This window comes from Crotalus tigris, unplaced genomic scaffold (assembly GCF_016545835.1).
Source record: "Crotalus tigris isolate CLP2741 ecotype Arizona unplaced genomic scaffold, ASM1654583v1 scf7180000024370.6872682, whole genome shotgun sequence".
Lineage (NCBI taxonomy): Eukaryota > Metazoa > Chordata > Lepidosauria > Squamata > Viperidae > Crotalus > Crotalus tigris.
The window spans coordinates 6732766-6760467 of NW_024100540.1; the positions used below are offsets into that span (position 1 = coordinate 6732766).

General features: G+C 37.9%; 1 protein-coding gene across 2 annotated transcripts; it reads right to left on the reverse strand.

Moving 5' to 3' along the window:
• Window positions 1-1784: 1784 nt before the first annotated feature.
• LOC120301184 (myosin-1B-like) lies at window positions 1785-26170 on the reverse strand. Of its 2 annotated transcripts, XM_039328053.1 has the most exons (40): window positions 26067-26170; window positions 25842-25888; window positions 24359-24601; window positions 23820-23963; window positions 23123-23279; window positions 21871-21898; window positions 21415-21532; window positions 21230-21322; window positions 21076-21139; window positions 20858-20956; window positions 20648-20751; window positions 20423-20561; window positions 16577-16695; window positions 16342-16491; window positions 15387-15557; window positions 14894-15200; window positions 14717-14784; window positions 13657-13744; window positions 13449-13566; window positions 13208-13331; window positions 12988-13124; window positions 12581-12836; window positions 11381-11623; window positions 11108-11284; window positions 10873-11018; window positions 10694-10784; window positions 10221-10610; window positions 9631-9757; window positions 9085-9203; window positions 8600-8796; window positions 7286-7469; window positions 6999-7164; window positions 6539-6663; window positions 5289-5597; window positions 4991-5194; window positions 4694-4819; window positions 4435-4605; window positions 4235-4339; window positions 3536-3631; window positions 1918-2070 (listed from the first exon to the last, which is right to left on the reverse strand). In XM_039328053.1, exons 3-40 carry the CDS (start codon window positions 24560-24562, stop codon window positions 1918-1920), a joined length of 5817 nt encoding a protein of 1938 aa, XP_039183987.1. In that variant the 5' UTR covers window positions 24563-24601; window positions 25842-25888; window positions 26067-26170. The 2 variants fall into 2 exon arrangements, with proteins under 2 accessions (XP_039183988.1, XP_039183987.1); XM_039328054.1 differs by lacking the exons at window positions 25842-25888; window positions 26067-26170 and having other exon boundaries at window positions 1785-2070; window positions 24359-24562.
• Window positions 26171-27702: the final 1532 nt, after the last annotated feature.

Genomic DNA, 27702 nt, shown 5'->3' on the forward strand with positions numbered 1-27702 from the left:
ATTAGAATAGATATAATACAGTCTTGCAAGCTTGAATGTGCTTCTCTTCCTTCCTTTCTCATTCAAGGTGTTGGTTATCACCTTTAAAGCCCTTCATGGCATAGGGCCAGGTTATTTACAGGACCGCATTCTGCCGCACAGCTCCCAGAGACCGGTGAGGTCCCATAGATTGGGCCTCCTTCAGGTCCCGTTCGGCCAGACAATGTCGGCTGGCGGGCCCTCGGGGAAGGGCCTTTTCTGTGGTGGCTCCGACCTGGTGGAATCAACTTCCCCCCGAGGTTCGAACTACTCCCACCCTGCCGGCCTTTAAGAAGGCCGTTAAAACCCTCCTGTTCCGGCAGGCCTGGGGCTGATGTCCCCGGGGGGCCGGGATATGATCGGACTCGTGGTATGACTGCTTTATTTTATTGTTTTATCATTGTTTTAACTTTGTACGCCGCCCTGAGTCCTTTGGGATTGGGCGGCATATAAACACTGAAAATAAATAAATAAATAAATAAATAAATAAATAAATAAATAAATAAATAAATGTGAAATGGGAGGAGAGGCTGTAAGAGGCATTTTCATAAACTGTTTTCTTGGCCTGGGCTCATGCCTCATTTGTCTGACTGTTGCCTTGGCCATGGACCTTAACTATATCCTTTAAGGCTGTCCTCTATATTTGTTACACTCTTCAAGAGACTTGTGAAAGAGAGTAATGGACTAACAGAGACATTGCATCTGGTTGTGGTTCATAGGTACTGTACTCTCCCATTCTGAGGAGCAATTTGCAGAAATCTCTGTGGTGCTGCCACTGTTTGCTACAAGCTGCATTATATGTTTTCTTGTGAAATTCTATTTCTCAGTTATTATATATTAATCACAGGAGGCCTAGCCGATTGACTGGCAGAAAGAGAAGTACTTTTTAGGCAACGACTACCATTTCATTACCTTTTACTGAAAGAAATCTGTATGCCCTCCATCTTTGAAATTTTATCTTTCATGAAATGTTTCATTTAGTGGTTTCACATATTTGCTTCATATTGTTTTAAGTATTGCTTTAATCTCATAATTAAAATATGTCATTTCTGTTTCTTACTGTTTTTTTTAAAAAATGTTTTGATGATACTTGGGGTATTATTTTCTTCTCATTAAGGTATCATTTTAATCTCATAATTCAACTATTTCATTTTTATTTTTATAGTTTTTAAGCAAAATTTAGGTGGTGTTTGTGTGGAAGATAGTATAGAAATAATATCAGCAAATTTATGAATACACATCCAAGGATGCCATTAAGAGAGAAACACTATGGGAGACTTAGAGACCATTATCATGTGGCACCAATATCCTATTATTTGAATGTATATTGTAATTTGTTGATGAACTAAGGCAGGGGTGTCAAACTGCTGGCCCATGCGGTTTTGCATCAAGGCAAAACCGCACCCACCCATTGCCAGCAATGGAAAAAAAGTCACGATATGTCGTGACATGTCACGTGACATTGCGAGTTTGACACCTCTGAACTAAGGATACTTAGCTAAATTAGTCTTTATTCCAAGTCAGCTAGATTCATAGTTTATCTGAAAATAATTATGTACAAATGAAATTCTCCAAATCAGGGTATTCAAATCAGGGTATTCCTCTCCTATTAACTTCAACTTACATCAACCCCAGCATGGCACATGGAAAAAGATTCCTGCACAATATTCATTAATGTTTATCATTGTTTGGATAGTGTTATCTCTCTAAGGAGAAGCATCAGATTTCATATGGGACAGCAAGACTCACAATAAGATCACATCATCTTTATGTATGCAAACATTTCTATAATCTTTATTTTCTAGACACCAAAGACAGAACCCACAATAATTACAAATCCGAGTGACTAAGAGATTCACATTTTGTGCATTTCTTCAGCCAACCTTGAAGCAGACAAGCTTATTCTTCCGCTGGTGTCTGTTTTCCAACTTCTCGAGACTTCACTCTCAATTTGTTCACTTGTGATTCTGCAATATCAGCCCTTTCTTCAGCTTCTTCCATCTCATGCTGAATTTTGCGGAATTTGCTGAGGTTAAGATTGGATTGCTCCTCCTGAGAATGAAAAAGGTATGGTTAAAAAACAAGTCTACTTGTGATGTATACGGCATGCAAAAAGGTAATAGCTTCTGTGGTGAAGATGAAAGAATGGAGTCTCCTCTGTGCAATTTTAGCTAAATGAAAAGTTCACTTTGCCTTTCACAAATTGGGAACACATACAAATTCTTGGTGAATCAACTGAATCTAATCTATTTAATTCTATAAAAAATTGTTTACAAAGCTTTTAAGGTGTATTCTAGGCAGATGATTTTTTTTTAAAAAAATGCCATAGTCTGTTTGGCAATTAATCTTGATGAGCATTTATTTATCAGATTTATATCACGAAGTGCTGAGCAATATGCAAACATAATGATTATTTAATGACATATTCAAATGTAAGTAAAAAAGAAAACATTAAAACTCAAGATTGCAGGAGAACAATGGTCACTTGATGTCATACAGCCCCTTTGCTGGCTCATCATGAGATTCCCCAAGGCTTCTGAAAAAGCTGCTTTTCAGAGCCTTCTGAAAAGCTAAACAGGGATTGGGCCAACTTCACCTCAGAACACAATTATGTTCCTGAGGGCAGGGGGCACAGCTGAAAAGGCACACTGTCTGGGTCCTGCCAGATGGAATTCCTTAGTAGAAAGGACCCACAGCATATCTCCCCTGCTTGACCTGAACAACACCTGGAAGAGGTAAACCCTGTGATGAAATGTGCAGCGAGGAAGGAGTGGTGGGAATGTCAGCAATAGCTCCAGGGCTTCCCAGGGACGAGGCAGCACATTCCAGAGAGGGGCACAAAACAAGAGACTGTGCAGTCCTTAACTGGATGAGGGAGGGAGGAAAAGATTCAGAGTAGCCATAGCCTACAATGTCCCAGAGTATATATATATATTAGTTTATAAGATTATAGCTTTAGTCTGGTAGGTTCCTCTCTATTAGGTGTAAGCAGATAAAGAATTGGACTCAATAGAATCTCATTGTGTCATTAGGCCTGAGAGTACCTCACGGACCTGGTCCATGCCAAGTGGGGTTTTAAAAGCTAGAACCAGCACCTTGAATTGTACCTGGAAGCAGACTGATAGACAGTGTAGCTTGTGGAACAGAGGTTGTAATGTGCACTATTATAGCTGTCTGTGCAGTTACATTCTGCCAGTTGAAGCTTTTGGATGCTCTTCAAATCAGCCCCATGTTCTAGAGATGACCAGGGCATGAGTAACTGTGAGTAAAGCCTCATGGTCCAGGAAGGGGCACAACTTGTGCAAAGACCCTCCAGGCTGCAATTGCCACCTGTTCCTTGAGCAGGAGTTGTGAGTCTAGAAAATCTCCCAGATGGTACGCCGGGTCTGCCCGGGGCAGTGCCACCCCATTCAGTACCAAAGATGATAAAATCCCAGATACCAAGGGCCCAAACATCCAGAACTACTCAAATTCATTGGAAATACAATTATTGCTCTATTACAAATGCATTACGTACAGCTTCTTCATATTGCCTCTTGTATGCTTTCACTTTCATTTGCAGCTTGTCCACGAGATCCTGAAGCCTCAGAACATTCTTCCGGTCTTCCTCAGACTAAACAGAATTATGGCAACAATTGAGTTTCTATCATTTGAATCCTTTAAAATGAATATACACATGGTGTCATGGTTCAGGTACCCGTTTAGAAACTGGGAGACCAGGAACTCTCTCTAGTCCTGCCTTAGACATGAAGCTAGGTAACGTTGGGCCAGTTACTCTTTCATAACCCTGGGAAGCAGACAATAGCAAAATACTTCTGCAAATGTTGCCTACAAAACTGTAAGGACTTGTCAACTAGTAGCCAGCAGTCAACAATTATTTACATCATCTCCCCTCCAAAAATGTCTAAGGTGATTAAAACAACATTATCAACCAGATAGGAGTCAATATGGTGGACAAGGAGTTACTATTTAGTGTCTTTATTGTATTGTAAATGGGGAAAGGAGAAGGTAACAGGGTGAATTAAATCTTATATATTTCAAAATATTCAGGGATTTCAAAATTTTCAACTAAACTTATGTTCCAGTTTTGGAAAGATTAAATTATAAATAAACATATGCAAATATAAATCATGAGAAAAGCCACTTCTCTTTTCCAAATATTCTTTGTTTCCAGGTGAGTTGATAAATAACCTCACTCCATAGTTATCATTCTTACCTGGTAAGTTAGTTCCTTCACTCGTCTCTCATATTTGCGTACACCCTTGATGGCCTCAACACCACGCTTCTGCTCATTCTCGACCTCAGCTTCGAGTTCACGTACCTAAAGAAAAACAGGTTAAAATTAATCATCAACTATGAACTATACATGCAACCTTACATACAAATCTATAAATATATACAGAGATGAATACACACTCTTTGTTCTAATTTCTGAAGTTGCTTCTTGCCTCCTCTCATTGCCAATTGTTCTGCTTCATCAAGACGGTGCTGCAGATCTTTTACAGTCTGTTCTAGATTCTTCTTCATTCTCTCTAGATGGGCACTGGTGTCTTGCTCTTTCTTAAGTTCTTCTGCCATCATGGCTGCCTGTTAATAAAGATACTATGTTCCAGAGACTACACTGCTATAAGTGCATATGGGAGCAGATTTCAGAAGAAGGCTTCCATTAACTCACATCAGTAATGGATTTTTTGGCTTTCTCTTCAGCATTGCGGGCCTCCTGAATAGTGTCCTCCATTTCACCCTGGATCTGGGAAATATCTGTTTCCAGCTTCTTCTTGGTATTGATCAGGCTGGTGTTCTATTTAGGCAAAAAATACTGATAGTTTCCAATAAATATGAAATGATTAATTTATTTTAAAAAACCATGAAAAATGTTTCAAAATATTCCATTTTTCTCCTTTACAATAGAGAAATGCTTATGCAGTCTTGTCTGGTGGTTGCAGGAGGATACAAATAATTAGATTCTTACTTGTGTGTGGAGGAGCTGCACACGTTCACTGGCATCCAGAAGCTCCTGTTCAGCCACTTTTCTGGACCTCTCTGTCTGTTCCAGAGCTGCCCGGAGCTCCTCAATCTCAGCCTGCATCAGGTTTGCTCTGCGTTCAATCATGGATACTTGTTCCTTCAAATCTTCTTGGCCTCTCAAAGCATCATCCAAATGCAGTTGTGTGTCCTACAAAATAAATTATTTTAAGGTATAACTCTCGAAATCTTAACAATTGTAGTGATTTCCTGAACCTGCTTTCTTGAACCTGCGTGGAATATACCTTGAGCAGTCCTTGTGTGTTCCTGAGGTTCTTTTGTGCTTCAGCACCTTGGCGGTTGGCATGACCCAGTTGAATCTCCATTTCATTCAGATCTCCCTCCATCTTCTTCTTAAGCCGTAGGGCATCATTCCTGCTCCTAATCTCAGCATCCAGCGTGCTCTGCATGGACTCTACCACTCTCAGGTTATTCCTCTTCAGCTGATCAATTTCTTCATCCTTCTCTGCAATTCTTCTGTCGATATCAGATTTCACCTGGTTGAGCTCCATTTGGACACGGAGGAGTTTGCCCTCTTCATGTTCCAGAGAAGCCTTAATAAAATCAAGTATATCAGCTGTTATTAAAGAGTCATCTGAATAACTGCATTGTCCATATTTGTCTAACTTTGGTTTTCTAAAACATATTTTAGAGTGTTTTAAAATGCATTAAAGAATTTGGGCTTTTTATTTTATGAGTAATGGATTTGTTTATAAAATTATGATGTTAAAGTTTGAAGAGATTTAAGGGTTAGTATGATTTTGGTTATTGTATAATTAGTAAACTTAAGTAGATTATGTTTAATATGTTTGTATAACCCTGTACTTGGCTCTGGGAAGTCGGGGGGAGGGGGGAGGGGGGTGGGGGAAAGATGGGTTGGAGGTTAAATAGGTCAGATAAGTAGAAATAGTTTTATTGTATATAATATTGATGTTACAATTTGGAGAGAGGAATTGCTCGGGCATTTCCCCTGGACTGCATCTGGAGTGAGAAGATAGGAGGAAGGGGAGAAGTAAGTAGGAAGGTTGAGGAGAAGGAGGAGAGGAGGAGAGTGAGGAAGAAGAGGGAAAGAGGGAAGTGAGAGAAGAGGTTAGAGCAGCAGTTCTCAACCTGTGGGTCACGACCCCATTTGGGGTTGAACGACCATTTCATGGGGGTCGCCAAACAACGTGATCTGCCATTTTTTTTCTCAGCTGGCGGCACCGCGCATGTGCGCCACGCTGCGCATCCGTGCCACGCATGAGGCGGCGCATGGGACAGTGTCCTTATGACCGGGGTCGCCGGTATAAAAAGGTTGAGAACCACTGGGTTAGAGGGTGGATGCGGTTTGGGGGGAAATGGGTGAGCAATACCGAAAGTTGTGTGTATAAATTTATTCTATTCTTTATCTGAAGTACTCTTTATAAATGTAATGAAAAATCGAAAATAAAAACTTTTACAACAAAAAAAAAAGAATTTGGGCTTTTGTTTTCTATAAGCATAATAACATGATTACCTCAGCCTCCTCCAGGGCTGCCTGGAGTTCACATTTCTCTTGCTCAATCTGCTTCTTCACTTTTTCCAGTTCATGGATGGCCTTTCCTCCCTCAGCAATCTGTTCCGTTAGGTCAGATATCTCCTCTGTTAATTTCACACAAAATAAAGAGGGGAAGACAGCACCGTTTATTAACAGTTTTAGGCTAAATGTTTGGGAAAAGAATATTTCCTTGACTGTTCCAAACTCATCCATTTGTAACTGATCTGTTAATACTGCATGAGCAGACAACACTTCTACATATGTATATCCTAATAATGAGTATAATGCCTATATGAGATTATCTTATCATGCTTGTTCTTCCCTAGAAGGTGGTAGAACCATTACATAATCAATTTTTCTCACTTTTGTATCTTCAGTGTCCTAAACTGAAGGTTACAGTAAGAAGCTTATAGAGTTATGCTGAAGCTTATAGACTTACGCTGGAGGTTCTTATTTTCACGCTTCAGAGTTTCCAGTTGATCCAAGGATTCTTCATACGAGTTCTTCATCTTGAAGAGTTCTGTGCTCAGCGATCGAGATTCTTTCTGGGAAGCTTCCAGTTCAGACTGAGCTTCCTCAAATTTCTGTTTCCAGTCTGCCAGAATCTGTAAAGGGTCAATGGGTCATCAGTGTCATACAAATTTGATAAAGAAATAAAATAATAAATTTAATTGGCCCAACGTCTTGGTGCAAAGTGTTCTTTTTAAATCATCAGGAGCAAAATACCTTATCAAAGTTCTTCTGCTTCTTATCTAGAGCTGCACAAGCTGCATTGGACCTTTCCACATCAATCATCAGGTCCTCCACTTCATTCTGCAACCTCTGCTTGGTCTTCTCCAGGGAAGCACATTTGGAATTCACAGCTTCTACATGTTCCTCAGCTTCCTGCAGACGCTGAGCAAGCTTTTTCCTGGAGCAATTAAAGATCAAATATTAGTAATGAATTTGCTTAGAAAATATGAGAGGAAGAAAAGTTCGCAGTCACATGATATGTACAAAGAAGACACAACTTCTCTATTATCAGCATGGAAACTATTTCATTTTCTAATTTTTTAAGAGTTTTGCAAATCAATTCTGTAGTATGCAAATCATCTTATGAAGCACTAATTTGTCATGCAGGACAGATTGAAAAACTTTTGAAAAGGAGAATGGTTATTACTGAATGGCGAACTTTAAAATAGTTTAAATAATTAAGATTATTTTTTATTTTTTATATTGTATTATTGTTAACATTATTTCAGACTTAAGTATCTTATGCAGATATGCAACATTTGAATTCCCAATGATTGATAGCAAATTATAAAATATTTGAGCTGTTTCCATGAAATGTATTGTTTTAATAAGATATAAGATAATTGTGATTATCATTTATACTTCCATATTCTCATTTGATGTCTCATGAATCCTCACAGAAATCCCTCACCAGATACAAATACCAAATTATATGCTGTTTAAACTTTAATTATAGGAACAAATTAAAACTAAAGACATTTTGTTCTAAATAGATAATCAGCATAAAACTTGGATTTGGATTTCTTATTAAATTTTCAAAAAGTAAATTATATTTATATGGATTTTTGCAATGAATAACTATTTTAATTTACAAAAAGGTCATGAAATTATTGCATAAAACATTTTACAGAGATTTGCTTTCTCTACAGATAGTTTTTCTTGTTTAAATACAATGCTTGAAAAAATGGGAAATGAGAGATACAAATGACTTCTTTCCGTAAGAAGGATTATTTGGATTAGTTATTTTCCAAGATTTTGAGTGGTTTACAACAATCCTGCAGTCTCAGCCATTATTTTTTCTTGCATTGTTGCAATTTAAGCTAAGAGAATATCTGCAAAAATACTGGAGTGTCACTTCTTGTTTTCTTTTTGCTACAAGCTGAGGCTCCTCTGTAGAGAGAAAATAGCTTATGTTGCCTGCGCAATGTAATCCACTCTCAGAGATATGGCTAAAATTACTTTCTCATATGGTAATTGTAGCTCATTTGTCCTTGTAATTTATTTTTACTACAAAACTACTCCACGTACTTGGCCTCCTCTAACTCTTCAGTGCGCTGAATTGCATCAGTCTCATATTTGGTTCTCCACTGGGCAACTTCGCTGTTGGCTTTGGACATGGCACGCTGTAGCTCAGCTTTGGCTTCCTGCTCTTCCTCAAATTGTTCCCGGAGTAAATCACAATCATGACGAGCTGATTGCAAACCATGAGCCAGTGCATTTTTAGCCTAGAGATATGAAGATAACTTAAAAGCTTTTCCAAAATCTAATGGTGGCATTATTAACAGCTCCCACCTGTACCACTTTTCTTTTCAGGATTATTTTTTGTTTTTTAGCTTTTAGAATGTAACTCTTTCAATTGTTCACTTTTTAAAATATGGGGTTGCACCTATTACTAGCAATTCTGGTATGTAACAGAGAAATAGAAAAAGAGCACCTTTATCAAGGCGTTGGAAGCTGCTGAAGGATGCGAATAGGGCATATTTCTAATCTGTAGATCTTGACCTAATACACACCTTTATTTCCTCTTCAAGTTGCCTCTTCAATTCTTCAATCTGCTGGGTGAAGCCTTGCTTGCCTCTTGAGAATTGGGAAATGAGAGAGTCTTTTTCTTCCACTTGGCGGGCAAGTTCACCTGAAAAGCAGAAAACAGAAGGGAGGCAGTTGACATGACTGAGCTAACTGTTAAAGAAACTATTGATGAATAGGAACAATTGAACAATGTTAAATACATGACATTTTGATATTAGTTATGTTTTAGGTTATTTATAATATCTTACTAAATGACACACTTGTCACCTGAAATACAAATTGGGGGGAGGGTGACATCTTGTATTTCCCAGATAATTTCTGAGATATCTCTGATGTTAGTAGAATTTTTCATCACAGATGAAGTTGTGAAACATATTATATTTCAAATTTCACTAGCCAATGCTGTATTCCTTGGATGTTAGCATTAGTTGCAAAGATATGGTTCTTCTGAGCAGTTACAGGCAAACTCAAATACGATCAGTGGCATGTAGAATAAATCATTCCTAAAAGAGTTCACCCTTTCTTCTTACCTGCTTCTGTCTGCAAGCGAGCTTTCTGAGTAGAAAGGTCATTAATTGTACGCTGTTGCTCTTCTGCCTTTGCTTTAATCTCACTCAGCTGATCTTCCAAGGACCGGGCTAATTTCTCAAGAGTTGACTGAAATCAGCAAATGGAAATATACTGAAATATTTTGCAAACTAATAAATGAGAACTTTATCTGCGAATCTGGAAGGTAATGTGGAACTGCACTATGTACAGTAGGTAGCATAGAATGTAGCAATTCATATGCTGATGGGTGAGAATTGCATATACCACATAAAAATCACCATTTTTTTCTAAGCAGGATAGGCCATCCTTCAAAGATGTAGGTGCCAAGTCATAATAGGCTTTATGGGTTGCAACTCACACTTTGAATTTTACTCAGAAGCCAATGCATTACTTGTAAAACAGCTGCTAAGAGTGACACCCTTGGATGTGGTCAGGTATGGAGATGCATGAGTATGCTGCTTCTCAATATATACCCCTTTTTATGGAATACTCTGTATTTAGAGATGCCACACTTGCAAGAGGATACAATAATTCTTACATTTTTTTCTCTAATATAGGAAAATATCTATACCTTGGTTTTAGAGACAGATTCCATATTGCTTGCAAGATCATCAGTTTCCATCTTCAGTTCACTTTTCTCCTTCTCCAGCTTCTGCTTCACTCGCTGCAGGTTATCAATTTGTTCCCCAAGTTCAGCTGCACTGTCTGCGTGCTTCTTGCGGAGGGCAGCAGCCGTGGCTTCATGCTGCAATGTGGCCTCTTCAAGGTCCCGACGCATTTTCTGAAATTCTGCCTCACGTTTCTTGTTCATCTCAATCTGAGCTGAAGTTGCTCCACCAGCTTCTTCCAGACGCTCACTGATCTCTTCAAGTTCCCTGGAGAGATCAGCCCGCTGTTTCTCTGCTTTGGCGCGAGATGCCCGTTCTGCCTCAATCTCCTCTTCCAGTTCCTCAATACGAGCCTAGAAAAAGAGAGGCAACCATGAACCCTGAAACTGGCACCCAGAGAGCTTAATTCTCCCTTCATGAAGATTATTTGACAGACCTGCAGCTCCTTGATCTTCTTCTGAAGCTGGGAGCCCAGGGCCTGCTCATCTTCAATCCTACTCTGGAGTTGACTGACTTCAAAGTCTTTCCTTTTTATAACAAAATATAATAGTTAGCCCCTAAATCAGAAAACTCCATTTAGCACAAAAGTCCATCAAAATAGGCATTACTACTTACTTCTTCAGTTTTTCATCCAGCTGCTGCTTATCATTTTCCAAATCCATTGTAGTTTCCTGAGCTAGCTTCAAATCCCCTTCTAGCTTCCTCTTAGCTCTTTCAAGGTCCATGCGAAGCTTCTTTTCTTGCTCCAGAGACCCTTCAAGCTGAACACAAAGAAACCAGAGTGATTGTCCCATCACAGCAGTACCTCCACCTCAGCCCAATTCTTCTCCGGAGATGATAGGGTACTTACGTCATCCACCTGCTGCTCCAGCTTGGTCTTTGCTTTGGTCAGAGTGTTCACTTTGTCTTCCTCTGCCTGCAGATCATCCAAGGTCTGTTGATGGGCCTCTTGCAGGGCTTTCTTCTCCTTGGTCAATTTGGCAATGGACTCGTCCAAGACCGCCATCTCTTCAGTAAGGTTTTTCACCTTTAGAAGTTGAACAGACATGGTTAAGATGCTCTATGTATTCTGAAATGGCAACAGTAGGTAGCCATTTAATTTTGGTATATTTTTGGCCAGTACCTTGTTTTCTGTAGCATGCTTCTCCTTTTCCACCTTGGCCAGTGTCAGCTCAAGATCATCAATGTCTTTCTTCAGTTCTGAGCATTCGTCCTCCAGTTTCCTCTTCTTGGCTGTCAACTCAGCATTCATTTCTTCTTCATCTTCAGCCCGCTCAGTCAGCTCCTTAATTTTAGCTTCCAGCTGGATTTTGGTTTTGATTAGCTGGTCACATCTCTCCTCAGCATCCGCCAAGCCATCAGATTCCTGTAAATACCAAAAAAAAAGGGTTAGTAAAAATATTTGGTCTTTTCATTTCCTTAATGATTAAAGCAAGAGTTCTAAATCATGACATATATGTTCCTACTGACAAGGAACATGCCCTGTAACTAATACTAGCTTGTTGTTATATAAGTGAATACACATTTTTTAAATTAAAAAAACTGTGAGTATTTCAAATGAATAACCCCAGTATACATTCTTGGCTTCAGCTCTCTTTGGGTTTTATAATGTTTATAGGCTTGGAATCCCTTATTGAAAAACTATCTACATGATTCCTACTTTCTTTCTGAAATCAACTCTCCTGACTAAATCATTGTGGGATGAAAGTTCAGATTTTCATCTCCTGTACAAATATAATAAAAGGCTATCATTTTAGACATATCCAGGACACTACAAAAAAAAAATGGTTGATTCAGTTTTCCAAGCAGTGCCTCATTTAATCTTTTATGTTTAACTAACTGGGTGCTAGGAGATATAGTAGGAAGTAATAAAATATGGATATCTGTACAGGTTTCAGATATGTTCTGCTTATTATTGCTTTGACCCTTACTAACAAAACTATTCACAAAATGGAATGGTGCAGGTGAGCAAAAGCAGATCATGAATGAACATGATGAAGCTGGAACATGAGAAAAGTCTTGAAATATGGCTGGAGAGGAGAGGAAGGAAGATATGTATGGAAGCAGGAGGCATTATTAAGAAGCAATGGAGAGAACAATGAAACCAAAAAGAAGGGTGAGGCAAAAGTTTTTAAAACTTTTTTTTTAAAAAAAATAATGCTTTCTTCTTAGTTTCTATTTGTAGCTTAATATCCATTAGCTAAATTCTGTATAAAAATAACTGAATAATTTTCTGCAGTTTTGTCTCATAGGTAATCTGTACAAACAGACCTCAGAATAAGATTATTAGTACAAAAGGTTCTAATATCATCAACATTCTTACAGATTGGACTTGGAGCTGCAAGTCATTTTTTTCCTGCATCAGGGCCACCATTTTTTCTTCCAATTCCTTCCGCTTAGCTTCTGATTTCACAAGGTCTTCCTTTGTTTTTTCAAATTCTTCCTTCATGTTGGCCATTTCCTTCTCTGACTCCGCGCTCTTCAGCAGGGGCTTGATCTTGAAGTACAATTTCATCCAAGGCCAGTGCTTCACATTCATGAACGAACGAACATTGTACTGAATACTAAAGATGGATTCTCTGGAAGGAGGGCAAAGAAAATTTTAAGCATGATTCTACTATCAGCTTGAGATAGTGCTGATGCATTTGTGATATATTGTCATGTTGTGCACATGTACTATAGCCTCTTCAAAGTAATGTCACTGTGAGCCTTATTATAGAAAAACTCTACCTCCTTTCCATCATTTTCGTAAACTCTTTTCTCATCAGATAGCCACGGCACATAGCTTGAGTGCGTGTAATAAGCTGAGCCAACTTGTCATCTCTCATTTCTTCTAGAAGACCAAGAAGGCCAGCTTTGAAGAACACCTTGAAGAGGAAGAAAATGCAAAGTTGTGGTCTTTTCACATAAATCCAATTTTCAGACTTTTGAGGACAGACAGTAATTTTACCTTGGTGTGACCAAACTTATATTGAGTATGGTCCACATCAATAGATCCAAGAAGTTTCTCAGAAGCCTTCTTGCTGTCAATGAATTGTCCCTCTGGGATAGCACTTGCATTTAATATTCTATATCTGTTGGAAGAAGCCTAGTTTATATTTTTAAAAACATTAAAAGATTCTAGCTTCAAGGAAAATGAGAGTTACAAATATGGGAGGCACAAAATATAGGCTAACATTTAGCAGACTGACCTCTGTTTAAAGTCACCATAAATGAGCCTGCTAGGGAATCCCTTTCTGCAAATTCTGATGCCTTCCAGCACTCCATTACATCTCAATTGGTGCAAGACAAGCTCGTGTTCCATGGCACCTTAAACAATGTTGGATGTATTGGCACTATAGAATTGAACTCAAATATACTAATGCTGCTTCATGCATAATTGAACTATCTAATGCTTACCAGGAGTTTTAGTTTCATTGGGGATGAGGCACCGCACAAAGTGAGGGTGAGTGCTCTTCAGATTGCTCATCAGCTTGTTTAAATTCTCCTGTAGGATCAGAAATATTTGTGACATCTGAAGTAGATCTCATGACTCCCAATCCCAAAGAGCCAACTTTAAATGATCTATTAGATTTCTATTTCAGAGAAGAGCAACTAAGATGATCAAAGGCCTGGAGACTAAAACATATGAAGAACAGCTTTAGGACTTGGGTTTGGCTAGTCTAAAGAAAAGAAGAAATAGGGGAGACATGATAGCAGTATTCCAGTATTTCAGGGGCTGCCATAAAGAAGAAGGGGTCACATTATTCACCAAAGCACCAGAGGGAAGGACAAGAAACAATGGTTGGAAACTGATCAAAGAGAGAAGCAACCTGGAATTAATGAGAAACTTCCTAACAGTGAGGACAATTAACCAGTGGAACAGCTTGGTTTCAGAAATCATGGGCGCTCCATCACTGGAGGTTTTTAAGAAGAGACTAGACAGTCACCTGTCTGAAATGGTATAGGTTTTCCTGCTTGAGCAGGGGACTGGACTAGAAGACCTCCAAGGTCCTTTCCAGCTCTATTCTATTCTATTCTATTCTATTCTATTCTATTCTATTCTATTCTATTCTATTCTATTCTATTCTATTCTATTCTTCGATGCCATCTTTCTTCTACAGCTTATCTAGGTTCATAGCAGTTTTGCCTCAGGTTTGATCACCATAATAATCCCTATGAAGTAGATTAGGTTGAGAAACTAGAGACCAGCTTCAATCCACCAATGAATTGGAACCTGGTTCTTTCTATAGTTCAACATCTTAACAATCATATGGGACTCCATGATTTGAGGGAATGATGAAAGGGAAAATTTGAAACAAAATCAAGCAATATTGACTATCCCTTTTCATGCTTTGATACTGTGTAGTTTTGGATCTCTGAATCATTCTTTCAGAGGAAGGAACTCAGGAATAATTTTTTTAAAAATTATTTAAAATAAGTTTTTATCAGATTGTGCAAGTAATAAAATTGTCCTTACCCTAAACAGAGCAGAGACAGTCTGGAAAGAAGACCCCTTCTTCTTTCCAGCTTTCTTACTGCCACCCTCTAAGGAAGAAAATGTAAATATATATTATGCAATTAAGATGTTGTTGACAAAATACAGCATGTTTATTTATTTAGACTTGAAAGGTATGCTCTTTGGATAAGTACTTACCGGCATCTGCAGGGCGATCAGCAAAGAGTAACGCTAAGGTCTTCATGGATGATTTCTGGTACAGCTGAATGACACTTTCATTCAATGGGTCCTTGTTTTTTTCCAGCCAGCCGGTAATGTTGTAGTCCACAATGCCAGCATAGTGCACAAGGGAGAAATGAGCTTCTGCTTTACCTTTCCCAGGCTTAGGCTTTTCAAAGTTCTTGCATTTGCCAAGGTGCTGGTCATAGAGCTTGTTCTTGAAAGAAGTGTCTGTTGCCTTAGGGAACATGCACTCTTCTTCCAGGATGGAGAAAATGCCCATGGGCTGGAGAGAACAAGGCAGATAGATCACTGCAAAAAATACTCTTCATTGTAACAGAAATTAAACTTTTCATACTCAGCATTAAGGAATTGTTACCATAGCAAGATGGAATTAACCATTCATTAATTTTACAGATGTGTGTTCTATTTCAGGTTTAGAAAACATATAATCTTTATTTTTTTAAAAGACCTTTTCTATGAGTTCGATGCAGGCAGCCAGGTCCATCCCAAAGTCAATGAACTCCCATTCAATTCCTTCTTTCTTGTACTCTTCTTGCTCCAGGACAAACATATGATGGTTGAAAAACTGTTGCAGTTTCTCATTGGTGAAGTTGATGCAGAGCTGCTCCAAGCTGTTGTACTTGGGAGAGAAAAAAAGGAAGAATTTGTTTCAAAATCACACAATGTATTGGATAATGTTGGTGTCCAAATATTTAATTGTAAAGTATTTTTCATCTGTTTGTCTATATAATACCAGTATAAAAAAATTCTGAGTTATAACAAAAATTCTAAGTTTCTGCATTAAACCCATCACCCATAAATCCTGAAGGATAATTGTAGATACTATAAACAGAATGATACTAAATTTTGACTTAATAAAATTGCTATAGGTTTATTTTCTCTTTTGCATATAGAACTGCTAATTAAATTACTTTCTTTCTTGGTCATGTACATTGCAGAGCTTCCCCAAACTGTTATTTTGAAAATAACAATTACCTTTACCTGTGTTCCTTTCTCTAGGCTTTCTTAAATATTTAAGGTTTGTGTGAATGTACAAATATCTAAGCTTCTTCTTGAATCAGTTCTGCTCATAATATTCCTCACTATTAAATCCATTATTCCCAATATACTCTTACATCTCTACCTTCAGTATTTTGAAATACTATACCTTTGCCATAGCTGACTTGAATTTATGATCCACACTCTTCCTGCCAAAATTTTCTACAGTTTCTTCTCTGTGCCAGATATTTCTATTTAAATCATCCTTCCAATCAACAACTCAGAAATTATTTGTCTGCTTAAGTGCCTTTGCATTCAGAAAATTGTTTCATTGTACTTCATTCATTAACCGCTTGAATATTTTACAATATAAACATCACATCTCTACTCTCCAACACTATGCCATCAAGGCCCAGTTTCCTTACATCAAAGATCTCAAATCCAGCAATGTCCAACACTCCTATGAAATGCTGTCTAGCTTGTTTCGTGTCCAACTGCTGGTTGATTCGAATAACCATCCATAGAAACATCTTCTCAAAAACAGACTTAGCCAAAGCACCAACGCTATTGTACACCTGTATAGAACAAAAGGGACTATATCAGCATACAATTGGGCCAGTGAATCATTGTCTATGAATCCTTTTTCTTGCTAATCCTTACCTGCTGAACAGTTTGACCTTTGGTGACAAATTCATTGCCAACTTTGACTCGGGGATAGCACAGAGCTTTCAGCAAATCTGCTGAGTTGAGGTTCATGAGATAGGCAGCCTTATCCGCAACTGAGCACAAAAATAAGAGGAAAGATTTGCAAGCAAATTTTATGCTCTCTACCGTATATTGAAAAAGTTATGTGCAAACAAACACTGTTCATATATTGTTGTATATATATTTGTTTTCGTATATGTATATATGCAAGTCTTGGCGTATTCGGGTCTTTTCCCGTGTAAGATTGAGAGTATCTTGGTGACATTTCGATGAGGTTTCACTCGTCATCTTCAGGCTGGTGTCTTCGGCTTCGTGCTTGTGCGAGCAAAGTGTGATCGGAGCTGCCATCTCTCTATAAATATTGGTGTGTGTGTGTGGAGTGCTGGCTTAGTTGCTGTAGGTGGGTTGGTTGGCTGTGTTGGAGTTATTGTTTGCGGATTGTTTGGCTGTTTCATAACATCCTGAGTAGCTGAGGTGCTGGCTGTGTGCCCATTAGTCTTTTGTTTTGTAATGACCTGGGTAATGGGCTGTGTGATGACCTCCTGAGATCTAGTGTAGTGATATCCTGAGTTCTGTGTTGCACCATCCTGGGTGGTTGGCTGTGTTGTAGTCTCCTGAGTTCTGTGATGTGATGTCCAGGACTGAAGGTTGTGAAGTAACATACCGGGCTTTGGTTTGGCTCTAAGTTTGCGGTCTAGCTCTGTGTTCATGGCGTGTGTCCGTTTGCTTTGTGTGGGGGTCAGAGGGAGGTGCAGCAGCTGGTAATGTCGTCATGGTTTGGCTTCTGGATGGTGATTGCATTTTGTCTGAGGGATGAGTTTGGGCTTGGGTTTGGGTCCAGTGAGGGTGAATGGTGGTGGCATACTGTGTTGTTCTGGGTCCGGTGACAGTTTTCGTGGCTAGGACTCATTTGTTGATTAGGGCTAGTTTCCAGATGTCTGGTAGGTGGGAGGTATCGTCACGTTTATTCATGTTGTGGGGGTGTTTATATCCAGAACCAAATGCCTAGCCGACAAAGACCACCTGAAAACTGAATTACACACTCTCACAAATGTATTAATCTCCAATGGATTCCAAAGAAATACTATTACCAACCTAATCCAAAGGAAAACACCCCCCAAGAACCGAGACATAGAACACTACAACGACATTGCCCTCCTCCCCTATATCAAAGGCAGCACAGATAAAATCAGCAAAATTCTCCACAAACACAATATCAAGACAGCTTTCGGCACCGACCAAAAAATAGCCAACATCTTAAGAAACCCCAAAGACACAGTCCAGCTAGAAAACCAAGAAGTCTATGAAATACCATGCAAAATCTGCCCAGCCACATACATTGGACAAACTAATAGGAGAATAAATGCAAGCATCGCAGAACACAAGAACGCAGTTAGAAAAGAAGAAAAAACTTCCTCCCTCTTCCAGCACCTTAAAGCTACAGGATATGAAATTGATTTTGAAGAAACCAAACTAATCTCCAAAACTGAACACCACAATAAGAGAATAATTATGGAAGCATTGAAATAGAAAAACACCCCCACAACATGAATAAACGTGACAATACCTCCCGTCTACCAGACATCTAGAAACTAGCCCTAATCAACAAATGAGTCCTAGCCACAAAAACTGACACCGGACTCAGAACAACACAGTACGCCACCACCATTCACCCTCACCAGGCCCAAACCCATCCCTCAGATGAAATGCAGCCACCATCCAGAAGCCAAAGCTCAGAATGTTACAACACAGCCAACCACCCAGGATGGTGCAGCACAGAACTCAGGATATCACTACACTAGATATCAGGATGTCATCACACAACCCATTATCCAGGTCATTATAACACAAAAAACTAATGGGCACACAGCCAGCACCTCAACTACTCAGGATGTTATGAAACAGCCAAACAATCCACAAACAATAACTCCAACACAGCCAACCAATCCACCTACAGCAACTAAGCCAGCACTCCACACACCGCCACCAATATATATAGAGAGACGGCAGCTCCGATCACACTTTGCTCGCACAAGCACAAAGCCGAAGACCCCAGCCTGAAGATGACGAGTAGGACCTCATCGAAACATCAGCAAGATACTCTCAATCTTACACAGGAAAAGACCTGAATACACCAAGACCTGCCTATATGTATATGTATATATATATATAGTATATATTATCTGTTGGGTGAAGCACCCAGTCTACCAAATATAAATCAGTCTGTCTGCGTTTCGCTCCAATCTAGGAGCATGTTTTTAAGCCACTAACTCTTTGTCGGCCACAAAATTTTGAATTTATATATATATATATATAAAGATGGGCAGGCCTAGCCTCTCCTGGCCTTCAAGAAAGGCATAAAAACATGTCTCAACAGGCTTGCTCAGGGTGCAGAGAGGGGCATGCAGCCATGGAGTTTATTAGCACCATGAAATCCCTCTCCCCACCTTTTAATTAATATTTAACAATCCTCTTTTAAATTTTATATACTGTTTTTATGTTTTGAATATTTATTTGTACACTCTTCTGACTGCTCTGTGAGGAGATGTACAGCTTTAAAATTTGGTAAATAAATAAATAACACACTTTACAAGAAATAAGTACACAAAAAGTAGACCATCTTTTGTTAAGGTCTTGCTGAATTTTTCTGTGTCCAGGAGGGAAGAAATAGTTATAACTCTCTGAACATAAAATAATTTTCTAAGATTAAATGAAGACAATTGCTAAGTGACAACATTTGGACATCAATTATTGCTTGTTTAATTTCAAATTAGATATTATAGTACAGGTAGTCCTTGCTTACCAACCATTTGTTCAGCGACCATCCAAGGTTATGACAGTGCTGAATAAGAAAACTTGTGACCAATCCTCAAATTTGTGGCCATCACAGCACCTCTGTGTTCATGATGCAGGTACTTGCTAAACAGCATGGATTTACAATGGTCACAGCATCACACAGTCATATGGTTAACATTTGTGATCTTCATAGCCAGCTTCCAAAAAGCAAAGTCAATAGGGAAGTTGGCAGAAAATCACAAGTCCCAGTCACAAATCATCATGCTTAGTGACCTGCAGTGATTTGCTTAACAACAAGAGTCAAAAATTGATAAACTGCCATTGTTACTGTAAGTCAGGCACAGTCACTGATTTTTCATTTTATAACCACATCAAAGTTGTCAGTTCTGGTCAGTAAGTAAGGATTACCTGTATATATTGGTGTGTCATAAAAACAAACAATATTTACTTTATATGCATAGGACAATGGAAGAAAGTGTTATTTTCAAATCCTAACTTATTATCTCCGCAGTGCTGAAGTCAGGCCAGATTAATTTCCTACAAGGTGTACCCAGGTCTATTTGCAATGTTTATTTCTAAACATAAGTATTACATGTAAGTACTGCACAAAATACCAGTTAACACATTCAGTCTTTTCTGCATAATTAGAGAGCTGTCATTTACAAATTCATTATCGACTATGTATCTGTCATCTTAATATCAGAAAGATGGGTGGGGTGGGGCAGTCTAGAGAAGAAATTCCCTAGCTTTAATGTAGCTATGAAGTTTATTTATCTTCTTTCAAGTTGTCTGATCATCCCCTATGAAGTTATTAGAGATGCAAAAGGATGTTTCACTTAAATGACTAACAACACAAATATACACTGCTCAAAATATAGCTTCCTTCACAGCTTTAGGAACACATTCTTATGCATTAAACTTCAAATTAAAACAGCTGAACTTCAAGAGAGGTTTTTTGTTTGATTTAGTTTGGGCAGATAATTCCATCACCAACTGTGAAAATACCTTCCGTGCCGTCAGGTTCAGCCTGTTCCTCTCTCTGCTTCTGCTTGAACTTCATGTTCCCGTAGTGCATGACGGCTCCCGTCAGCTTGTAAATGGCTGTCTTTTCCTCAGCATTGAATCCCAGGATATCAATGGCACTCTGGCAATTGAATGAAGATAAGTAACTATTCTTCATATTACTTCAGCCTAGAGTACACAAATAGATTTTTAAATATTTATATTTACATCTGTAGCCATCAGCTCTTCTTGATCATTTATGCTGGCGACAGAGATTTCTCCTTGGCTTACAAACTGAAAGTCATACGGGTTCGTGCTGATCAGGAGCATCTCTGAATGAAAAATAAAACTTGCTTTATTCAACACAGAAATAATTTATGGCAACAATAAGGTCAAAGGTAGCATATTGTCACAGGAAGAGTAAAAGATGCTTTTTACCGATCAGTTCTGGCTTCTGGTTGGACATGATCTGATAAAAGATATGGTAGCTCCTTTCAGCCTTGAGCTGGAAGGTAACCCTGGACTTCTCCAGTAGATCTGGCAAGAAAGAAGAAACAAGCAAGCAATAAAGAATGTGAGAAAAAAAGAGGGGAAGAGAAGAGGAAAAAAAGAGATGGGGTGGTAAAAACCTTTTACATGCAAGCACAATCTCTTACATGTCTCAATGTCAGCAGAAGCCAGCTTGCCTGTGGCACCAAAATGGATTCTAATGAATTTGCCCTTTGAAGAAGAAAAGGGATATTATCAAAAATTGAAGGTTGCATCTTCTGTGTATTTCTACATAATGCCAAGATTCAACATGAAACTTACAAAACGGGAGGAATTGTCATTCCTGACGGTTTTAGCATTTCCAAAAGCCTCCAGTAAGGGGTTGGCACTAATGATTTGATCTTCAAGGGTGCCCTGAAAAATAGTATTACTGTCAGATTCTGTATCATCCATCTTTCAAAAATGTCATGTAATCTCAGGTCATTCTTTTCTGGCAGACAAGCTACCTGTATTTTGCCTGGTTGGGCTGTTTCTTCCTTTTTCTTGTCAGTAGTAGCTGCAACTGTTGCAAAGTACTGGATTACACGTTTTGTGTTCACAGTCTTTCCAGCACCAGATTCTCCACTGTTGACCAAAGGGGTAAACAAAGTGTAAAGATGCAGTTCATCCTCTCCACTACTGAAATTTGAGCTCCCATAACTGAAGAGTAAGAAAGCTAGGAGATCAAAGGAATATATAACCCATGTGACATGGCCACCCTTTTGACACTTATGAGGTTTATCTATAGAAATATGTTGTATATTTACTGGTATAACAGTAAAAGCATAAAACAAGATATTTGTAAGAGCAGGCAACCAAGATCAAGCTCTATGCTCTGGAAGTCTACAAGTATCCTAAGAAATTGTTTAACAATTTGGAGTGCCATAATGCAAATACAGAGCTTAGTAAGAAAATGAACTTACGTGATCAGGACGGACTGATTCTCACGATCTGGAAAGAACCATAAAAAAATCATTATAGTTCCCTGTGAACTTCCATGAATTGAGTGGGAGTTCATGTGACATTAAAACTGTCCACTTAAGCACTGCATCACCTAAAGAAAAAATAGCCTGGAAAAATCAAACATCTATTTGTTGAATATTATAAATGTGCAATGATGATAAAATATGTGGATATTACGCAATGAAAAATGTCATGAATGAAAGTTAACTGTACAGATGGAATATTTCCTAATCAGCCAAGTTGGGGAATTTCTATAAAGCATTCCTTTTTCTCTGCAGTTATAGAGAAATAGAATAGAAATAAACCATAGGCTTTATTATTCTCTATAAAGTGGCAGTTTCATGAGTTTTCTTGTACATAATTCCGCGTACATGTACAAAGAATATCACGTGTGAACAGTGCTTTTTTTGTACATATCATACAACCCGCCTTGCCTACCCTACAAGGTTCCATCCAAAAAAGGTGCCGGAACTCCATTCTGGGCATTCTATGAGAAAAAAAAGCCCTGCATGTGAATATTACACTTTGCGTATATTATATTCAAGAATTATTATATTCAAGAATTATCCCTGTATGCAAATGATTGAATCAATTAATCTTTTGAAATCATGAAATATAATAAACCACAAATTAATAAAACTGACTGTAATTTTAAAAAACAGAATGCCACAGTAAAAGCAAAAAGTTTGTTAAAATTAATTCAGCATTAGCATCTTGTCAGTCTGTACCCCAAGGGTATTTAACTGATGCTGGGAAAAAATTAAGAACTGGACATATAAAAGCTGCATATGTTCAGAGATCTGGCAGGAACATCAAGTCTCAGCTTCATCTTTAAGGTTTTCAGAAATTGAAATACCTTAGGAAAAAAAATTGTTGCACAAACTAATGGTAAAGCAGGAAACAGAATCCAAGTCTAAAATTTGCTCTTAGCTTCAGAGGAGAAATTTAAGCCATCCTGTTTTCATTGGCATACACATTCAGTATTGTTTATCTTTTTTCTTTTTTTCCACAATGTATTTTATATTTCTTTCTCTTAAAAAAAGGAAGCAATTAAGCTGAAAGAAAATAATCACTATTAAGAAATGATTAATTTGTATAACTCCAAATGATTAAGCATATTAAGCGTCTGACTTAAAAATTACATTGTATAAGAAGGCCACTGACGTATTCATAAAAATATGCTCCTTCTTTCTAAACTACTCATTTACTCACCAGTTAACATGAACTGATATGCATTATCAGAGATGGAGAAGATGTGAGGAGGAGCCTCTTGACGCTTTTTGCCTCTGTAGGCAGTTACCACTTCTGGATTGTACACTGGAAGCCACTTGTAGGGATTAACAGTGACACAGAAGAGACCTGAGTAAGTCTGCAAAAAGTAAAATATAATTTGCTTAATCTACTTTAACTTTTGCTGACAATTTCTTCAAAAGTGTCTTCAATAAAATATTTATTTAAAAATCTATAACATAAATAAATATATAAATATATAACATCTGTTTCCTTGAAACATCAGGAAAAGAAGACATAATTTAGAAACAAGCACTGTGGTTACTTTGAATTTAAAGAGCAGGTTTACTAATGAATTAATTAACAGTAAACAGGAGACCTTAACATAAGTTATTTGATGTAAGGAGATAAATCAGGGGTCCTTAATCCCCGGTCTGTGGACTGGTACCGGGCCGTGGCATGCCAGCAACTGGTCCACACAAATAAGCAAAGCCCATCCTTGGGATGCAGGCAGCACACAAAACTACACATTCTCTGGTCCATGGAAAAACCTTTCTCCATGGAACCGGTCCCTGGTACCCAAAAGGTTGGGGACCTCTGAGATAAAGGATTCTTAGGACATCTTAAAACTAGTCCCAACATAAAAGGATAGAAAACTACCACCACAGAATATGCTTACGTAGATCATCCAGGCTGCATAACGCTCTTTGAGATTATACAGGACAGCAGGTTCATGGAGATGAGTCATCATGACCATGTCCTCAATTTTGTCATATTTGGGAGGATTCATGGAAAAGATCTGATCATCTTTCACAGTTACAGTCTAGGAAGAAAAGAACAGACCTATCTATATCAACTTAGAAAATGGAAAGAAGGAAACTGTGGTAATTGTACTTTATTGCCTCTGTTCAACCCACAAGATCTTGCACAATGAATGTGCTTTGGGTCCTTTCTATGAAACAATGTCATCTAGTGGGACCTTTTGTCACAGTGCCTGTCCTGTGGAACTTAATTCCCCCTGAGGTTCAGACTTTGCTTTAGGGCCCTGGCTGTGGGCCAGAACTCAAGATGAACCCATCCGAAATGGAAGTGTTTTGAAGGAATTAAACACTGAACTGTATAATTTCCTTTCTGGATGTTGATGAGGGTTTGCTTAGAAGAGTTGAGAAACTATAACAATTAGTCAAAAAAACAAACAGATGTAGATATTTTACTTACTTCCCCACCTTCAGTCTTGACGGTAGCTTTCCCTCCTTCCCTGCTCTGGACAGTGCCTTTGACATAAGCGACCTTAGGATCCACCACAAAAACTGAATTCTTGGCATCAAAGGGCTTATTTTGGGCCTCAATTCTTTCCTTTTCTGGCTTTCGAAGAAAAGGGGCAGCTGGCCCAAATGCTGCCATTTCAGCGTCTGAAGACATAGCTGCGATTTATGTTGTGCAGTTCAACAAGGAAGAAAACTAAAGAAAAGAAACCCACAAACCAATTCATGAAAATGTGGAAATCCTTATTAACTTTCCTTGTGGACATTTTTCACAACATGGAATTTGTATCTGTTCTTCCTTTGATGTGAACCAAGGCATCTTATTATATGGAAGTAGAAGATTTTACTGTTTATACAAATATTGAATTTAATATCATAAATCTTTTCATGACCATGAGATAGGTTCCATTATCGATGACATTGGATTAGGTAAACCACTGGTGCTGAAAGAGCAGCTAGAATTCATCCAACAAATTATTTGATGAATGTAAATTTTGCTTGTAATTTTGAATTGCCAAGATAATTGAAAGACAGAATATAAATTAATCAAATAAATATACACTTGAAACATTTAGGTAAGAAAAATATGGAAACGTATTAAAACAGAGATATTAAATTTAAGAAATAAGCATACTATAATCTATCTTGACAATGCTCATTTGGACAGAGTTTTATTTTTTTTTAAAAAAAATGAAATGTTCTAATTGTTACAAAAGTTTATTTTATTTTATTAGTCTCCATATTTAGATTATTATTAAATTATTTACTGTTTTCCATTGGTGTTATGCCTAAACAATTGGACTTTGAAATTTATTAAAGTCCAATTCAATAGACTTAAGTTTCTGTCTCTGGAAGTTCACTTAAATTTGGGTGTTGCAGCCTGCTTGGCTAAAGTAGAATGTCTGAACTATTGGAATTTGAAACATATTTGAATTATTATTATTGCACTATTACTTCCATCTGGTGGGTCAATAGTAGTCCAACACTGGAAAACACTTTAAAGCAATTCTGTGTTTCCTCTTGAGATGTTATTGCTCACCATAGTTAATTTTCAGCACTAATAGGATCTTAAGGGAAATTTCATGTCAAAATCTTTTGTACATTCCATATCCTTCAAATGATTTTATGCATCCGCCTGTTAAATCTTATCAAGATCCAGACTTTGGACCTCCATCATAGAGGTGCTTTGTGGATTTGATCAATGGCTTTTTAGAAATTCAGATAACCCTTTAGAAAGTTTGGTACCAGTATCTTTGAGGTCACTACCTTACTTGACTTGTAATGGAATGCAGCCTCAATGCAATCTATGACATAGTATACACAGTACACAACCCAAAGGAAGCATTTTCCTCCCTGAATTGCATGCATATCAGTCCCTAGTATTTATTTATCATGAATCTGGCTGTCCCAAGCAACGTAATCAATCGGTATCTTACCTTGTGTGGTACTATGGATTTAAATGCAGACTCGAGCTGGCCAGTTACTGCAAAATAAAAATGATAGCTCCTTTACAAAATGTCCAGTATGTAGCTTAAATGGATGAAGTAGATTTTAATCCCCTAGTGACATAGGCAGCTCTGTTCAGTTGTGCCAAAACCAACAGAAATGAGTTGAGATGTGAAGAATTAGGGTGAGTTCCTATTCCTTTTACACCCTCTTACCTTTAAGCTGTTGGTTCAAGGACCTAAGAGGCTGGTCCCAAGTCTTCTTATATATGAAGTGATTTGCATGCACAGAACCCTCCTCTTCTTTCTAAGGTCAAAACTGTTTCAGTAATCTTAGCAACTCTTAGCAAGATTCTCATACATATTTGACGCAAATAGATATAATTAGACATATCAACACCATCCGTCTATAAATAATTTTACAAGGGAAGTGGATTCTGGATATTGTCCTTTGATTCTGTTATCAGTTGAAACATTGCAAGAAATCATTCCTGATCTTTATAAAGTGTAATTTAGAGACAAGAGACTGAATTGATAGACCTCCAGCACTAGATTGGAAGTGTATGTTCCTAGAAAAGGAGCAGGCGGCTAGCAAAAATATTAAACATTAAAAAGATGGACCTTGTTATAAATATAGGTAGAAGGGAACATGAAGACAGGACACATGAAATGAAGATAAAAGAAAGACTGACCCTACAGCAAAGTTATAGTGACAGATTAAAGAACACTGGCATTAAAATAGTAAGTGTGAATGGCCTACAAAAGCATGTGGAAAAAATAAAGGAAACACCAGAAAAAAATGCCTTGAACTAATTCAAAAATATTTTTGCTTCATTTATGAAAGAAAGAAAGAAAGAAAGAAAGAAAGAAAGAAAGAAAGAAAGAAAGAAAGAAAGAAAGAAAGCAGACTAAGTGAAAATGCTATGTAAAAAGAGGAGAGTAAATTTTGATGGACGTTAATGTATTCCATAAGTCTGATGTTTCTCAATGAGCAGCTATAGCTATAGTCTCAAAATTAAAGAAGGTAACCTGGTACATGTTTGAGATTATGTACTTTTTGAAAAAATTCCCCATCTTCAGATTTCCTTCATGTCTGCAGTAAACATAGCGAACTATAAAAGTTCTGTGTCCTAGAAAGACTTCAGAAATATATTTCTTTAACTAGGGGCCATTACTTTTGACCCAGTTAAGGACAAAAAAGAAGTCCAAGATTTCTCTCTAGCTGTCATCTGAAGTAACTGCCCCTTTTGGCAGGGTAATTCTGACTTTGACTGATGGGACCTTAGGGGAAATTTGTGGAATCACATTTCATGTTTGGCACAAACTTAATTTACAGAAGTGTTTGGCATTCCAAGAATCTGAAAGCGGAGGACCAGGAATTCAGCTGGTGTAGGACAGTATTACACTAATGGCCTTCTCAGGTGTGATCTCTTTATAATTAATAACAAATGGATTTTCTGATTGTTCAAATATATATAGGGAGCACCATACAAATTGTATCCCTTTTATTTTCCTCAGAAAACTAGGCTTTTCACCCTAAACTATTTATTACTCAAAGTAGTTTGTTAAATGGCAATCTTGAAAATACAACTTTACATTTTCACCATAAGAGAATGGCCTCGGTAGGGATGAGAAACTATCCCTTTTGCAAACTACAATTTGGCATTCAAAAAAGAAATAGAAGTTCTTTCTTCTCATCCAACAGGGTTAGGACTTTGATAACACCATTGCAGCTGCCATCTTCTTCTTTTTTATATACACATATATACCTCAGCACATGCCCATGGTTGCTAGTTCAAAACCCATAAAAACACACACACACACACACACACACACACACACACACATATAT